This window comes from Chenopodium album, chromosome 24 (assembly GCF_948465745.1).
Source record: "Chenopodium album chromosome 24, dcCheAlbu1.1, whole genome shotgun sequence".
Taxonomy (NCBI): Eukaryota; Viridiplantae; Streptophyta; class Magnoliopsida; order Caryophyllales; family Amaranthaceae; genus Chenopodium; species Chenopodium album.
In genome coordinates this window covers 6,011,998-6,024,170 of record NC_137857.1, presented here as the reverse complement: position 1 = coordinate 6,024,170, position 12,173 = coordinate 6,011,998, and the positions used below count along the sequence as shown (strand labels likewise).

At 31.4% G+C, this 12,173-nt stretch overlaps 2 protein-coding genes across 5 annotated transcripts; both read left to right on the top strand.

Moving 5' to 3' along the window:
* Nucleotides 1-1,110: 1,110 nt before the first annotated feature.
* LOC145612531 (uncharacterized) lies at nt 1,111-5,816 on the top strand. Of its 2 annotated transcripts, none has more exons than XM_081667884.1 (4): nt 1,111-1,450; nt 3,115-3,267; nt 4,012-4,233; nt 5,537-5,816. In XM_081667884.1, exons 1-4 carry the CDS (start codon nt 1,219-1,221, stop codon nt 5,539-5,541), a joined length of 612 nt encoding a protein of 203 aa, XP_081524010.1. In that variant the 5' UTR covers nt 1,111-1,218; the 3' UTR covers nt 5,542-5,816. The 2 variants fall into 2 exon arrangements, with proteins under 2 accessions (XP_081524010.1, XP_081524009.1); XM_081667883.1 differs by having other exon boundaries at nt 3,109-3,267; nt 5,537-5,814.
* Nucleotides 5,817-10,016: 4,200 nt separating this feature from the next.
* Nucleotides 10,017-11,539, top strand: LOC145611768 (transcription factor IBH1-like 1). 3 transcript variants are annotated; one of them, XM_081667133.1, is made up of 2 exons: nt 10,017-10,162; nt 10,681-11,539. In XM_081667133.1, the coding sequence occupies exon 2, from the start codon at nt 10,682-10,684 to the stop codon at nt 11,312-11,314; it is 633 nt and encodes a 210-aa protein (XP_081523259.1). In that variant the 5' UTR covers nt 10,017-10,162; nt 10,681; the 3' UTR covers nt 11,315-11,539. The 3 variants fall into 3 exon arrangements, with proteins under 3 accessions (XP_081523259.1, XP_081523260.1, XP_081523261.1); XM_081667134.1 differs by having other exon boundaries at nt 10,059-10,162; nt 10,678-11,539; XM_081667135.1 differs by lacking the exon at nt 10,017-10,162 and adding an exon at nt 10,234-10,262 and having other exon boundaries at nt 10,750-11,539.
* Nucleotides 11,540-12,173: the final 634 nt, after the last annotated feature.

Sequence of the window (12,173 nt, the reverse complement as noted above, 5' to 3'; positions counted from 1 at the left end):
AAAAAATCTCAATTGCACCCTTGTGATGAGTTGTGACCCTTCACCAATATGATTGTTATGGAGTATTAAATTTTTTTTTATAATTTGCTGCACTTTATTCACCAGAGTTTAGATCCGATTACATTCAGATCAGATTTACTTACAGTAACTATTTTATTACTACTCTCGGATTCTTTTTTATTCTTTTTATTTTCATTTTCTTGTAGTACAAAAAGAAATCTCAAATGTAAGAAACAAAAGGATCCAATGGATCATTGAAATTCAGCTCATTAACATCACCTTCAAGAATAACTATAGCCACCAACAATATTTCGCTCACTACTTGTATAAAGTTTTAATCAACAAACAATATATATGTTACTCGTGTGATATATATAAACAACTATTTGAATCAATTTTTTTTAAAAAAATTCTAATCAGTCAATCATTTTCAGTTTTTTATTTTTATTTTATTTTATTTTTTTATTTATATTATTATTATTTTATTTTTTTTAAAACATCATTTTCAGTTTTAATCAAGCAATTATACTAAATTCAAATCAACACTGAATAATAATTATTTGAGTTTGGAAAAAATTACATACCAAAGGTCCTGGTAACAATGTCTAAAAAAAAGCTTCCAAAACAATTATTGATATTAGTTGGTCATATACTCATATGATATATTACTAATTTACTATTTATCACTTTCATTTGGTATAGAACCATTGGGGCACAATTCCCACAAACTAACTAAAAAAAAAAAAAAAAAAAAAAAAAAAAAAAAAACTTAATATTTTAATGTGACATAACAAGATAATTTGTTAATTAGCTTCTCATTAAAGTTGCTATGATTTAGCGGTTTGACTTCATGATTTGTGGATGAAAAAAATGAATAAAAATTTACATCATTCTCTATTTTTGTTCTTATTTTACCAGGTTCGTACTAATTGGATTACTGGGCTTCAGGCCCAAATTCCTTTTAATGGGCCAAGTGATGTACGCCATTTTTAAAGTAAAAGGAAAATGAAAATGGTGACACGTGAAATGGTGTGAAAGATACACGTGTTACAAAACCATCATAAGAGTTAAACCTGTCAACCGCCTAAACCTTGCTCACAAAACCCTCAACACAAAATAGCTCAAAAACAAACTCAACAAAAAAAACATAATTGAATCTGAAATAGTGGTTCATTATTATCAAAATTAGGGAGTACAAAATCAAACAATTGATTAGAAATGGAAGGAAGGAAAGATTTGGGAGTGCAAACAAAAAGGCTGTTGAAGCGTATTACCAATAATAAGAACAAGATTAAGAAGAAAAACAGAATCAGTAGTATTAATTTCACCAATATTATTCCAGATTTTGCTAATTATCTTAAATCTGATTCTTATTTTTACTCCCATTTCATCTCCTCTTCTCACCCAACTCATAATTCAACTCCATTTGATGCTTTACTCTCTTTTAGAGGTAACTTCTTTCATCTTTATTACTTCTTATTTCTTGTCACTTTTTTTTTTTTTTTTTTTTTTTTTTTTGGGTAATATATACATGTTTTATTGATTATATGTGCATTACATTCTTATTACCTTTTAAATTCTTCTGTGTTCGTTAGCTTTTGTCTTTTTTAATTAGTGTGGTTGTTATGTTACACTTGATGATTACACGGAATAATCAAATTTGATTCATGTAGCCGACCCCACTTATGAGATTAAGGCTTTGATTGATAAATTGATTGCTGTTATGTTACAGTGTAAATGTGTAAGGGTATAAGCAATTAAGCAAATTGTGTATGCCTAGGCCAAATTTCACTTATTTTCTCGTGCTTTTGTCGACCATTGTGATGGGTTGTGGCTTTGTACTATGAATCTATGGTGTATTTTATTTTGTGACTGGCCATGCCGTGCTTGCCTTATGCCGCGTTTTTTCGTGCATCGGCCTGCCCCATGGTTTCTTTTATTAGGTAGGTAGGGTGATAATGATAGTACTACGATAATATGTTTAGCAACTCCGAAATTGTTGCCAAATGATCAATTTGTCCATGGAAAGGTTTGGTACAAGGTGTATTGGATAAATTTAGGTGGCCCATAAAGTTATGGACCTTATGGTGAAACAAAATTGTGGTGGCACTTACAATTTTGCTTCAATTGATGATGTTGGTGTAATAGTATTACATCGTTACATGAATCGGTGTATGCTATAGTTGTATCTAAAGATGACTTTGGGTCGTGCCTCGTGCCAAGCCTAATAGCATTGTCATGTGCCAATGTGCCATGCAAGCAATTTTTGTGCTTGGCCATTGGCCTCGTTTGGTGCCATCTTTAGTTATACCTCTCGAAAAGTAATTTGTCATTGCTCGAAGGAAGGGATGGTTCACATGATTGCTTGTAGTAAAACTCTTATTGCTATAGAAATTTTAGGTTCCCAAATAGCTTATGGTTGGTATTTTGGACCTTATGGTGAAACTAATACTCTCCAATCAAAAGTCTATTTGAGAAAACCTTTGGAATACAATAACCCAAATCTATCACATTTTGCATGTTATGGAGTTAAGATGAGTCACTTGGCCTTTTGCTGATCCACTATGAATAAGTAGTCAAATTTAAGAAAATTCATGATACTTTTGTTTAGTCCATTCTACTTCTTTATATAGAAGAGGTGTATATCGACATTGATCATGCCCTGGAGGTTCCGGTGGTGTTTGCCTTTTGTATTTTGTAAATTGTGTGCTGTATCATGCCCTGGAGGTTCCGGTGGTGTTTGCCTTTTGTATTTTGTAAATTGTATGCTGTGCCCAAATTTTATTAAAAATTACAAACATATAAATGTAGGATATTCATTGAATATAACTAAATGGGTTTAATGTAGGATATTTGTTCTGTGTCTTATCAAGCTTGGTTTCTCTTTGTAACTTCTTGTTGGGTATGGATCATTTTGACTTGTCATGCTAGCTCTAATCCTCCTCTTACTCAAAAGGATAACGAGTGTAATGGAATTTGTTAATGATGGAGTACATTGTAATGTTCTGCGACAGTCCTATTTGGATAAGATTTTTCATTAAATATTTAATTATAGAGTACAAGACGGCTGGTTTATGGAAACACTTTTCTGTTTGTGTGTGTGATTAGATACAGTCCGTACTGGTGAACCTATTTTGGCAAATAAAGGGCAAATGAAGGAGAAGCTAGAGGAATACCTTAAATCTGATACGTATCTGTACACTCCTTTGGAAGGCACTCGACAGTGTGATAATATTGCGGAGAAATCTGTCACTTCTTCCACAAGAGGTACAGTTCCTTTTGCTTTAACTGGAAATGTATGTTTTTTCAACGTTACTTGATGGTGGATTCTGAGTGTTTCAAAGTTTTCCCAGAACTTTTTATACGGAGTATGACATTGGATTGTACTGGACCTTAAAGAACAATTTTAAGGTGGGGATTTCCTACTCTGCTTTGTCTCATACCCATACTAAGAGTCTATGCTTCAATAAGGAAAAACAATAGTATGGCATTTTACCTTGAATCCAATTTTTGTCTTTTATTTTGTGTTTCACATTTGTGGCGACTTTTCTTATTAGTTTATGCTATTGTTTAGGCTTGGTCACTTAATTAAGACATGAATTTCAGCCAATCGAAATTACGTGGGCATGAATTTGTATGTGCAACATATTTTAGGCTACAGCCTTTCATTCACTTATTGAGTCCAAGTTGATTATGGAATTTTATGGAAGCCTAGGACAGCTACCTCGAGGCTTTTTACCTGATGCTTACTTGGTCTTAATCTAAATACAACACTTTAAGTAGGGTTAGAGACTAAAGATCAATAGCATACCTATAGTATCTCAAGATCATTTTTATGTTTGGTTGATTTTAATATCTGATTGCAATGCGTACATGTATTGCTTGGTCCACCAATGATCAGTTTGATTTACAACACTTTCAAGTAAATCATTTGTTATGTTTGGTTAGGGAATGTTTGCGTATTCAAACTAATTTTATTCTCTGCTTGTTATGATCTCCTGTTGCTTGCAGGGCAGGAATTGCAGTTTACAAGAGTAACTAGTACAGTGTTATCGGAAAAGATTGCCTGGCAGACAAAAGAAATAGCTGAAAATTCTGTGGTTGAAAAGCATAGGGATCATGGCTCAAACGGTATTCCTCAAGATGCAAGTATCTTATTCCCCAAAACTCCAGGACTTCAGGAAGTAAAGAAGCAAGTAGCTCGCAGGAGCAGTCGATTATCAACAATCTCAGGTTCTTTTCTTTACAGTATGCTCTGCTAAAAAGAATAAGCACCTTTCATGATGTTTTTCAAATATGTTTCGGCATTTCTAGATGCACAGAAAGTTATACCTGTTAAGCAAGTTAGTATATATATGCATGAAATTCAATTGGTGTGTTGTAAATAAAGTGTGTTCAGCTGTGCAAAATCTTCATTAATAAGGGCTAGCTTATGAATGGGCTCTGGCTTCTGTGTGCTATGTATATGTTCTATGTTCACGATAAATGTTTTTGGTTCTATGTACGGGAAGTTGGGGGTGGGATCCCTACTAAGCTTATAATAATTCACAAGCCTTGCACAGAAGTTTTAAATAGGAGGATGCAAGAATCACTTAATTCCATGTGATGAATTATGAAATGTCGAAGAAATGGGCAAGCTACATGTGTAGATTATGGCCCTAGGCTATGCTGTATGGTCGTATGGATCCCTCTAATTGATTCCATGGTCTTTACAAATGCATCGTGGCATTTGGAAGACGATCCGAGAAAAGAATTTTTTGTAGCAAGTAAACTTACAAGTCGCTCTGATTGATTAGTACTACTGGATAGGTTATATTTCCATTATTGAATTGTTTTGGAGATATTTGATGGAAATAGGAAAAGGTTGAATTGTGTATGACATTAAAATTTGGTGCCACTATTCACTCGTGGAAAAGGAATTTTCTGTGTATTGTGGCTATTTTCCAACACAAGTCTATATAGTTGGTGTAAATAATATATAGGTTTAGTTGTGATTAAAGATACAAGCTTAAATGACGAGAGAAAGTATATGGTTATAATCTCCGAGATTTGTGAATAGTAGTATAGTACGTTCCAGTAACAATTTCACCCCAACTATAAAAAAAATGTCTCTACATTTAACACTTATCTAGATCCCCTCCCCTTGATCAAGTTAAGGTAATCACAAGAAAAGTAGCCATTGAGCTATTTACTAATCTCGGAACAAGATTGGCTATTTACTAATCATGTTAGCCGACCCCACTTTTGGGATTAAGGCTTTGATTGATTGATTGATTGATTGATTGGAACAAGATTGGCCTGGCCTATAATTTTTCAATTCAAATGATGATGTGGTCTTTAATTTCCCAAGATGCATAACTAGTTTAATATTCACATTCCACCTGTACTTAATACAGTTTTCCTGCATGCAATGTAATACAGAATACTATAGAAATTTTTTTTGTTATCAACCTTTAGTTACCTACATAACGGTGATTTGTTTTACGTATCTGTGCTCCAGTTTTGAGACTGAAGATTGTATATGTTCTTTGTGCAGGTTAAAGTACTGGAATAGTAACGTAAACAAGTCTTCAATGACTACATCGCCATAAGCAGCTAGGGCATAGAAACTTAGACAGATTTCATTTTGTACATGTGCTTAATACTCATACTGTACACCCTACAAGTAAATACTTTGGTTAGCTCTTGACATCTCAGGACAGTTTGTAGTGAGTAAGATGTTGAATGTTCTGTCGATGAAGTCTAGAATCATCGAAAAGAAAATTGCTTCTCGCCGAAGAGCAATATAGCTCTTAACTTTTGAGCATTTTCAATTTATAAACTTTTCCCATGTTCATTATGTTCATTTGGCAGTGTTATATTCCAAATGCTGAAATGTTAGTGGAAATCACAGTTTCATGGACACTGATTTTGATTTACAACACCAACCAGTAACAAACTAACCAGTTACCATTCAGGTATTACTAGATAGAAATCAAAGAGGTAACACTCTTATACATTTGAGGGTTGAGTCGATGAGTGAACTAAGTTCAGCTTGTCGTGGACGAAGACTTGTATACAACAGCCGGTTGAGTTGAGTGGACGTAGCTGTGTTTGGCTGGTCATGGAAAAGCCAGTAGTTACACTCTTACAGTCTTACACAGGGACGTATAGATTGTTAATTGAGTATAAAAACCTAGCCTAAATTTCAATCATGAGCTTAAGTTTTTGGTTGAATTGGTCCTCTATAAGTTCAAATTTTTTTCACCCTACTTTCAAGTGGAATAATTAGCACATACAGTATAATTTTATTTTAAAACGAAAGGTTAGTGGGGGAATTTAAACTCCGCCAAAACAGCAATACTCCAGAAAATTTTTGTGTTCAAACAAACTCATCTAGTAACATTAAGCCTAATTTTCATATTGGTATAAAAAGAAGACAAAAACAAATTGCTTAAGATTCGTTTGGCATCACTGTGTTTTTCAGTTTTTTGTTTTTCAAAATCATATGACATATGTCACATAATGAATAAAAAATTAGTCAACTTTATTAAACTGATGATAATTTTGAAAACTAAGAACAGAAAAGTGAAAACATCTTTTTCTTGTTTCCGGTTGTTTGGTTTTTTTGTTTTCTAAAAAACTGAAAACTGAAACCAAAAAGTAATGCCAAACAAGCCCTTAATGTACGTGGATACTGTTAGTCGGCAATATTTCATTACACGGACTACATGTATTTTCCCGTCATTTTTAATCTCCCCAATAGTTTTCTTTAGTGTCAATAAATCCTAAATTAAAGATGGTGTTAAGAAGTCATCATCTAAACCATAGCAAAACGAGTGGATGGCATTATTAGTGATACTAATTGACACAAAATGTAAGCAAGAAAAGAAGTGTACTAGATGAAGGGAGAAAGAGGGACTACACTCTCAAGAAAGGAAATGCACCCATGTGGTGACCATGTGGAAGATAAATAAGTTACTTCTTTGCTAAAGCCAATTTAAACCAACAATTTTTGGGCTTGCTCTTTTATTTTTCTGGTTTTTTGGTCCCACTTCTTCCCTTTTTTTCATCTTGCTTCCACAATCCCGCCAATTTTCCGTTGTTGACAACCTTTTTTTATGGGTGTGATAGTTATAAAATTAGTATGTTGCTATCAATATGTGCAATTTGATGTTGTATATGTATGTAGTTGGGTACAATTCTTGGGTAGTTGGGTTTTATATTTGTGCAAATCAATGTGCAAATCAAAGGTTTTTTTTTTTTGGCTTTTTATGGGCGTATTTAGAAACAGCTAACTTTTGAATCATTGTCATATTGTTATATATCCTTATTGAATTACCAAATTGAAATGTATAATGTATCCAAACCTAAATGCACAATTTCGACCTAAGTGAGATTGATTCGAATCATTCCAACTTGAAATTTAATAAGAATATATTGATCTATGTTTCATAAAGAGCCAATTTATAGTGGGCCAGATTGACTTGACTCGAATGACTCATCACCCAAATATGACCTATTAATCACCTTTAATTTTAAATTGATCGGAAAAGTATTTTAGTTCAAAAGAGTGTTTGATGAATATATATGTCCTCAAATTTGAACAAACGTAGTGGTAAAGTTTCAAAAGCTATTTTGAATGTGTTGGCAATGACGTAAGTTAGTGTTTGATGAAAGGTATCATCTCACTCACATTTATAAATGATTATGAAACTTTTCTCGACCTCCCAAAATATCTAGTTGTTAACAATTTTACTATGTTTCATTTTTGTAAATCCCTTTTACTACTTTACAACTATTATCCCACAAAATTGACCTTTCCGCACAATCTCTTTCGCTTTATCCACGTTTTTTTCACACTCACACTCTTCTTAAAACTCTCTTTTGCTTAACCACGTGTTTCTTAAATTTACCCACCCACTCAACTATATTCTTAATATTGGTGCAAATACTCCGTTGTAAATGTTAAGATCGAATAAACAAAGGTAATAGTTAGAAAGATTGTACTATGATGATTTTTTTTTTTAAAAAAAAAAAGGTATTATGAAGCTTTCTACTCTATTACCTTACATAATTTCAATAGAAATTAAAATATTTAAATTTAAAATAATAAATAGCCTCACAGTCTCACACCTATATTATTAAAAATCAATGTATATTTAAGAAAACCTTAATATATTATACACCTAATATCCAGCCTTTATGTGCACTCACACACACATATTTATCAATGGTCAGTTATCTTTGAGTTAGCTTTTTGTATAGTACCTCAATTACATGTATACAACATGCATCTAATGTAGCAAAAAAGGGAGGAAAAATAGCATACTAAAAGTGGTTATTTAATGCATGGTAGTGACTTTTATGTGTGTCAATAATAAGACCAACAAGGTCTCTCTCACTTGTGTTCTCTATCAGTCGTCATAGTATGAGTTGTTGTGGTCAAATGATATTGATTTTCTTCTTCAACTTTCATCTTAACCACTTTCTTAATTTTTGATTATTGGCTTAATTATTGATTGATTAGATTCAATTTGCATCGTGCATTATCACTAATCTACGTAATATTTCTTAGCACTCACATGGTGTCTTTGCTATTATTGGATAAGAGATTTGAAGGACTTAGTTTAGTTGAGCAATTTGTACGGATAGTTGAGAAATTTTCCACAACTAATTGATTATTATATGCAACACAAGATCGATGATACTACCTCTGTTTTAATAAAATATAATATAGTATAGTCAAACTTTTTTTTTCTTTTTTGATGAGTAGTTTAGTCAAACTTGATACAATTGTCAATACATTGGTTTGATCTTAATATATGAAGTATATATATAAGTATATTAGTAGTATATCTCTTAAAAAAAAAAAAGAAAAAAAAAAGGGTAATATATCTTTTTCATAAAAATTGTTCTTGGTAAGAATATCGAAGTATTGTCTTTTGTATTGGCCTTGACATCATAAAAACCTGGCTTTGACAAAATTTCACCCTTTAATCATTTTTCTAATTTAATGTTTTTAAGGATAGATAGTCATCTAATTTGACTATTATGCATAGCAAGTAATGATTACTCTTTTGCATGTGATAAGTGTTCTTAATTCTTCTTACATATTATTCAAAAAAAAAATATTAAAAAATAAATAAATAAATAAATAAATAAATTCTTCTTACATATTGCATTAAACAACTTTCAATTATCCCCTCAAAAAAAAAAAACCAACTTTCAATTAAAAGTTTTGGTTGATTAAAAAAACTAAATCCGTACATAACATGCAACTTTTTATTTTTATTTATTTATTTTATTTATTTATTTATTTTTGACAAGAACTTGTTTTCTAAAATTACTGTAAAAATCATTTAAGCTTAATATACTCAAAGGTTAAAAAAAAAAAAAAAAAAGGTATGTGGTTATTTGGACTTATTCTATTATTGTAATGATTTTTTTTTTTTATCTTCTTATAAATAGCCAGGTTAAAGTCATTATAATATAACCTTTTTGCAGTTTTTTTTTATTATTTTAAGCTTTCAAAAATCTCAACCATCAGATACATAAAATACACAAGCAAACAAAAACATATACTCTCATACACACAATCCCTAAATTACACATTAGATTTTTTTTCGTTCCCAAACATTAAATTCTTTATAGACTCACACGTCAGACTATATAACCATCCCAAAAATAACTTTACCCACAAAATTTATTAGTTTACATACCAAATGAACATTCCACTTTAATTCTTATTATAAATGGGTTTGACAAAATTGTTACCAAGCATATAGGTATCAACCAAAATCAAGAAAAATGCCAATTCATGACATAAATGACGTTTATAATTGAATTAAAAAAATATAGAATGAAATTTTATTTGTTCTTGCAACAAGTAACAAAAGTTAGGATTGCACAACATTAGGGAAACCCCCCTTTATTCTTGATGACTAAATTTTGAAAAAAATTTGGCATGTCTTCCAGGGCTTGGGGTGGTGGGCCATAGCCCACCCATGTGCCTGCATGTGCTGTGTCTTTCTTATTCAAGGCCCACCATTTTCTCTTTCTTCCCTTTTTCTTCTTAACAAAATAAATGGTGTGTTTTCAACACCTTTCTTCTCCTTCTCATGTGTATCCTTTCTTCTTCTTTGTTTAATAATCAATTCTAGTGAAGAATTTTTATTCCAAGGTATGTATTTTCATCCATTTTATTTCTTCAACACCTTTTCCTCTTCTTTTTTCACCCCAAACATTTCATATATAAGAACAATAATAATGAAGAATTTTCGGTATGTATGATATGATATAATATGATATGTATATATTCAACTTGGTGCGTAGTTCTTACTTTTTTCATATGCTTGCTTCACATCATTATTTATGTGCATGTTCTCATCTTTGAGCTTCAACAACATTGCACATTTTTCAAAATTGAAACATTCAGTCATTTACAGTGAGTAGTTGTTAAACTGGTCGTACCTTATATTGAAAGAACCAAAGCAAAAAGTATATAGCCAATAAATTTTCACATGCATACATATGAAAGATTTAATATTGATTCCTCTTTCAAAAAAAAATTCAATGTTCTCTTTAATGTAATGGGTTGTTAACTTTTCTTCAATACATACATACTTGTACATAATTCTAGTCATGTATAAACACCATTGAACCATACTAACATGCACTTACAAGTTCCTTTTTAAGCAGAATGCATACTCATAAATCTCTCAAGAAAGAATTCTTCAAGAAATGGTTAACAAGCCTTCAAATATGCAGCTCCTCAAAAGAGAACAAGAACTTGTTGGAAAGGAAGAAAGCCATAAAACTATCAGCCGACCTAGCCATGGCTTCCACTCGAAATGGTAAACGATCTTGGAGTCGTGCCCTCATCATCAAGGCTTCTAAAGATAGAGATACCGGAAATTTAGCTAAGCAAATATTGGGTGACAAAACAACTCTCAAATGTTTTCCACAAGATGACCTCAATGCAACAACATTCTCAACAACAACAACAACAACAACAAAGCCTAAATCGCGAGCAATTTTTGTTCGAAGCAATAAGAAAAAGTCTACTACTTCAAGGAACATACACAAGTTTAGGAAATGTGATCCAAAGAAATGTGGTGTGTCAAATAGTAATAAGGTGAAAAAAGCTAGGGCAATGGCAAAGAGATTGGTTGAGAAAAGAACACAAATACTAAAAGGGTTAATTCCTGGAGGAGAATACATGGATGAATACTCTTTGGTCAAGGAAACACTTGACTATGTTGTCTCACTTCGAGCTCAAGTTGATGTTATGCAATATCTTGCTAATTCTCCTCAACTCTTTATTCATATTTAGTATTCATCAAAAAAAAATTATATATATAGCATAGATTTATATGTGTTTAGAGATTATATATTGAGTAATTTGGGGGTTAATTTTGTAGCTTATTGTTTGATTAGCCTACTATATATATGCTTAATTAAGGACTTAAAAGAATGAAAGATTTGTCTTGTATAAATGGTGAATCATATGGTAGTTCAATAGGAACTAATATAAAGGCTAGCTTTATTTATTGTCCAATTTTTCTTCTTCTAGCAATTTTATTTATACTTTCATGGACTCTACTAGTTGTAGGCATGAGTTTTATGCTTTTTATCAATATTTAACTCTCGTCAATGCATCAAATTTTTTTTCTTCTTTGGGATTGTCTTAAACATGTTTTGAAAACCCTTTACTAAATAATAGTTACCTAATAGTTATGCAATTGAATTCTTATCATCGAACATAATAACATTAAGGAAAACTTGCAATTTAAGAGGTAATGAAGGATATTACACATATAGTGATAGTGTAATTAACAAATTAAAGAAGGATCCAACACAATCGTTGGGTAGTACATGCACCCTTTTGAGAAGTGTTATATGACCAAATGGCTTATCCATTTTACATTTCATGCAAATTATGTATGGTTAGGATTTACATTTTAATTTGTAGATGATGGTTAGATGGTCTCAGGATCAAATGATCAAATCTTATTACAAGTATATCACTTTTTTTTTTTTTTTTGAAAGATACAAGTATATAACTTTTAGTTTTGTTGTCATTTTATTTTTTTTTACAAAATTCCTTAAAATATAGTAAACCTACCATGAAAATCAAGTGAAACATAAATACACATAACATGCAATGTTAAAACAAAATTACAAAGGTAATA

What these genes read in the sequence shown, in the direction of transcription:
- LOC145612531 (XM_081667883.1), top strand. Translation starts at nt 1,219, where the DNA reads ATGGAAGGAAGGAAAGATTTGGGAGTGCAAACAAAAAGGCTGTTGAAG. An exon ending in TGCTTTACTCTCTTTTAGAG is followed by an intron (nt 1,451 to 3,108) that starts GTAACTTCTTTC and finishes GTGTGTGATTAG; the next exon opens with ATACAGTCCGTACTGGTGAA. An exon ending in TGTCACTTCTTCCACAAGAG is followed by an intron (nt 3,268 to 4,011) that starts GTACAGTTCCTT and finishes TGTTGCTTGCAG; the next exon opens with GGCAGGAATTGCAGTTTACA.
- LOC145611768 (XM_081667133.1), top strand. Translation starts at nt 10,682, where the DNA reads ATGCATACTCATAAATCTCTCAAGAAAGAATTCTTCAAGAAATGGTTA.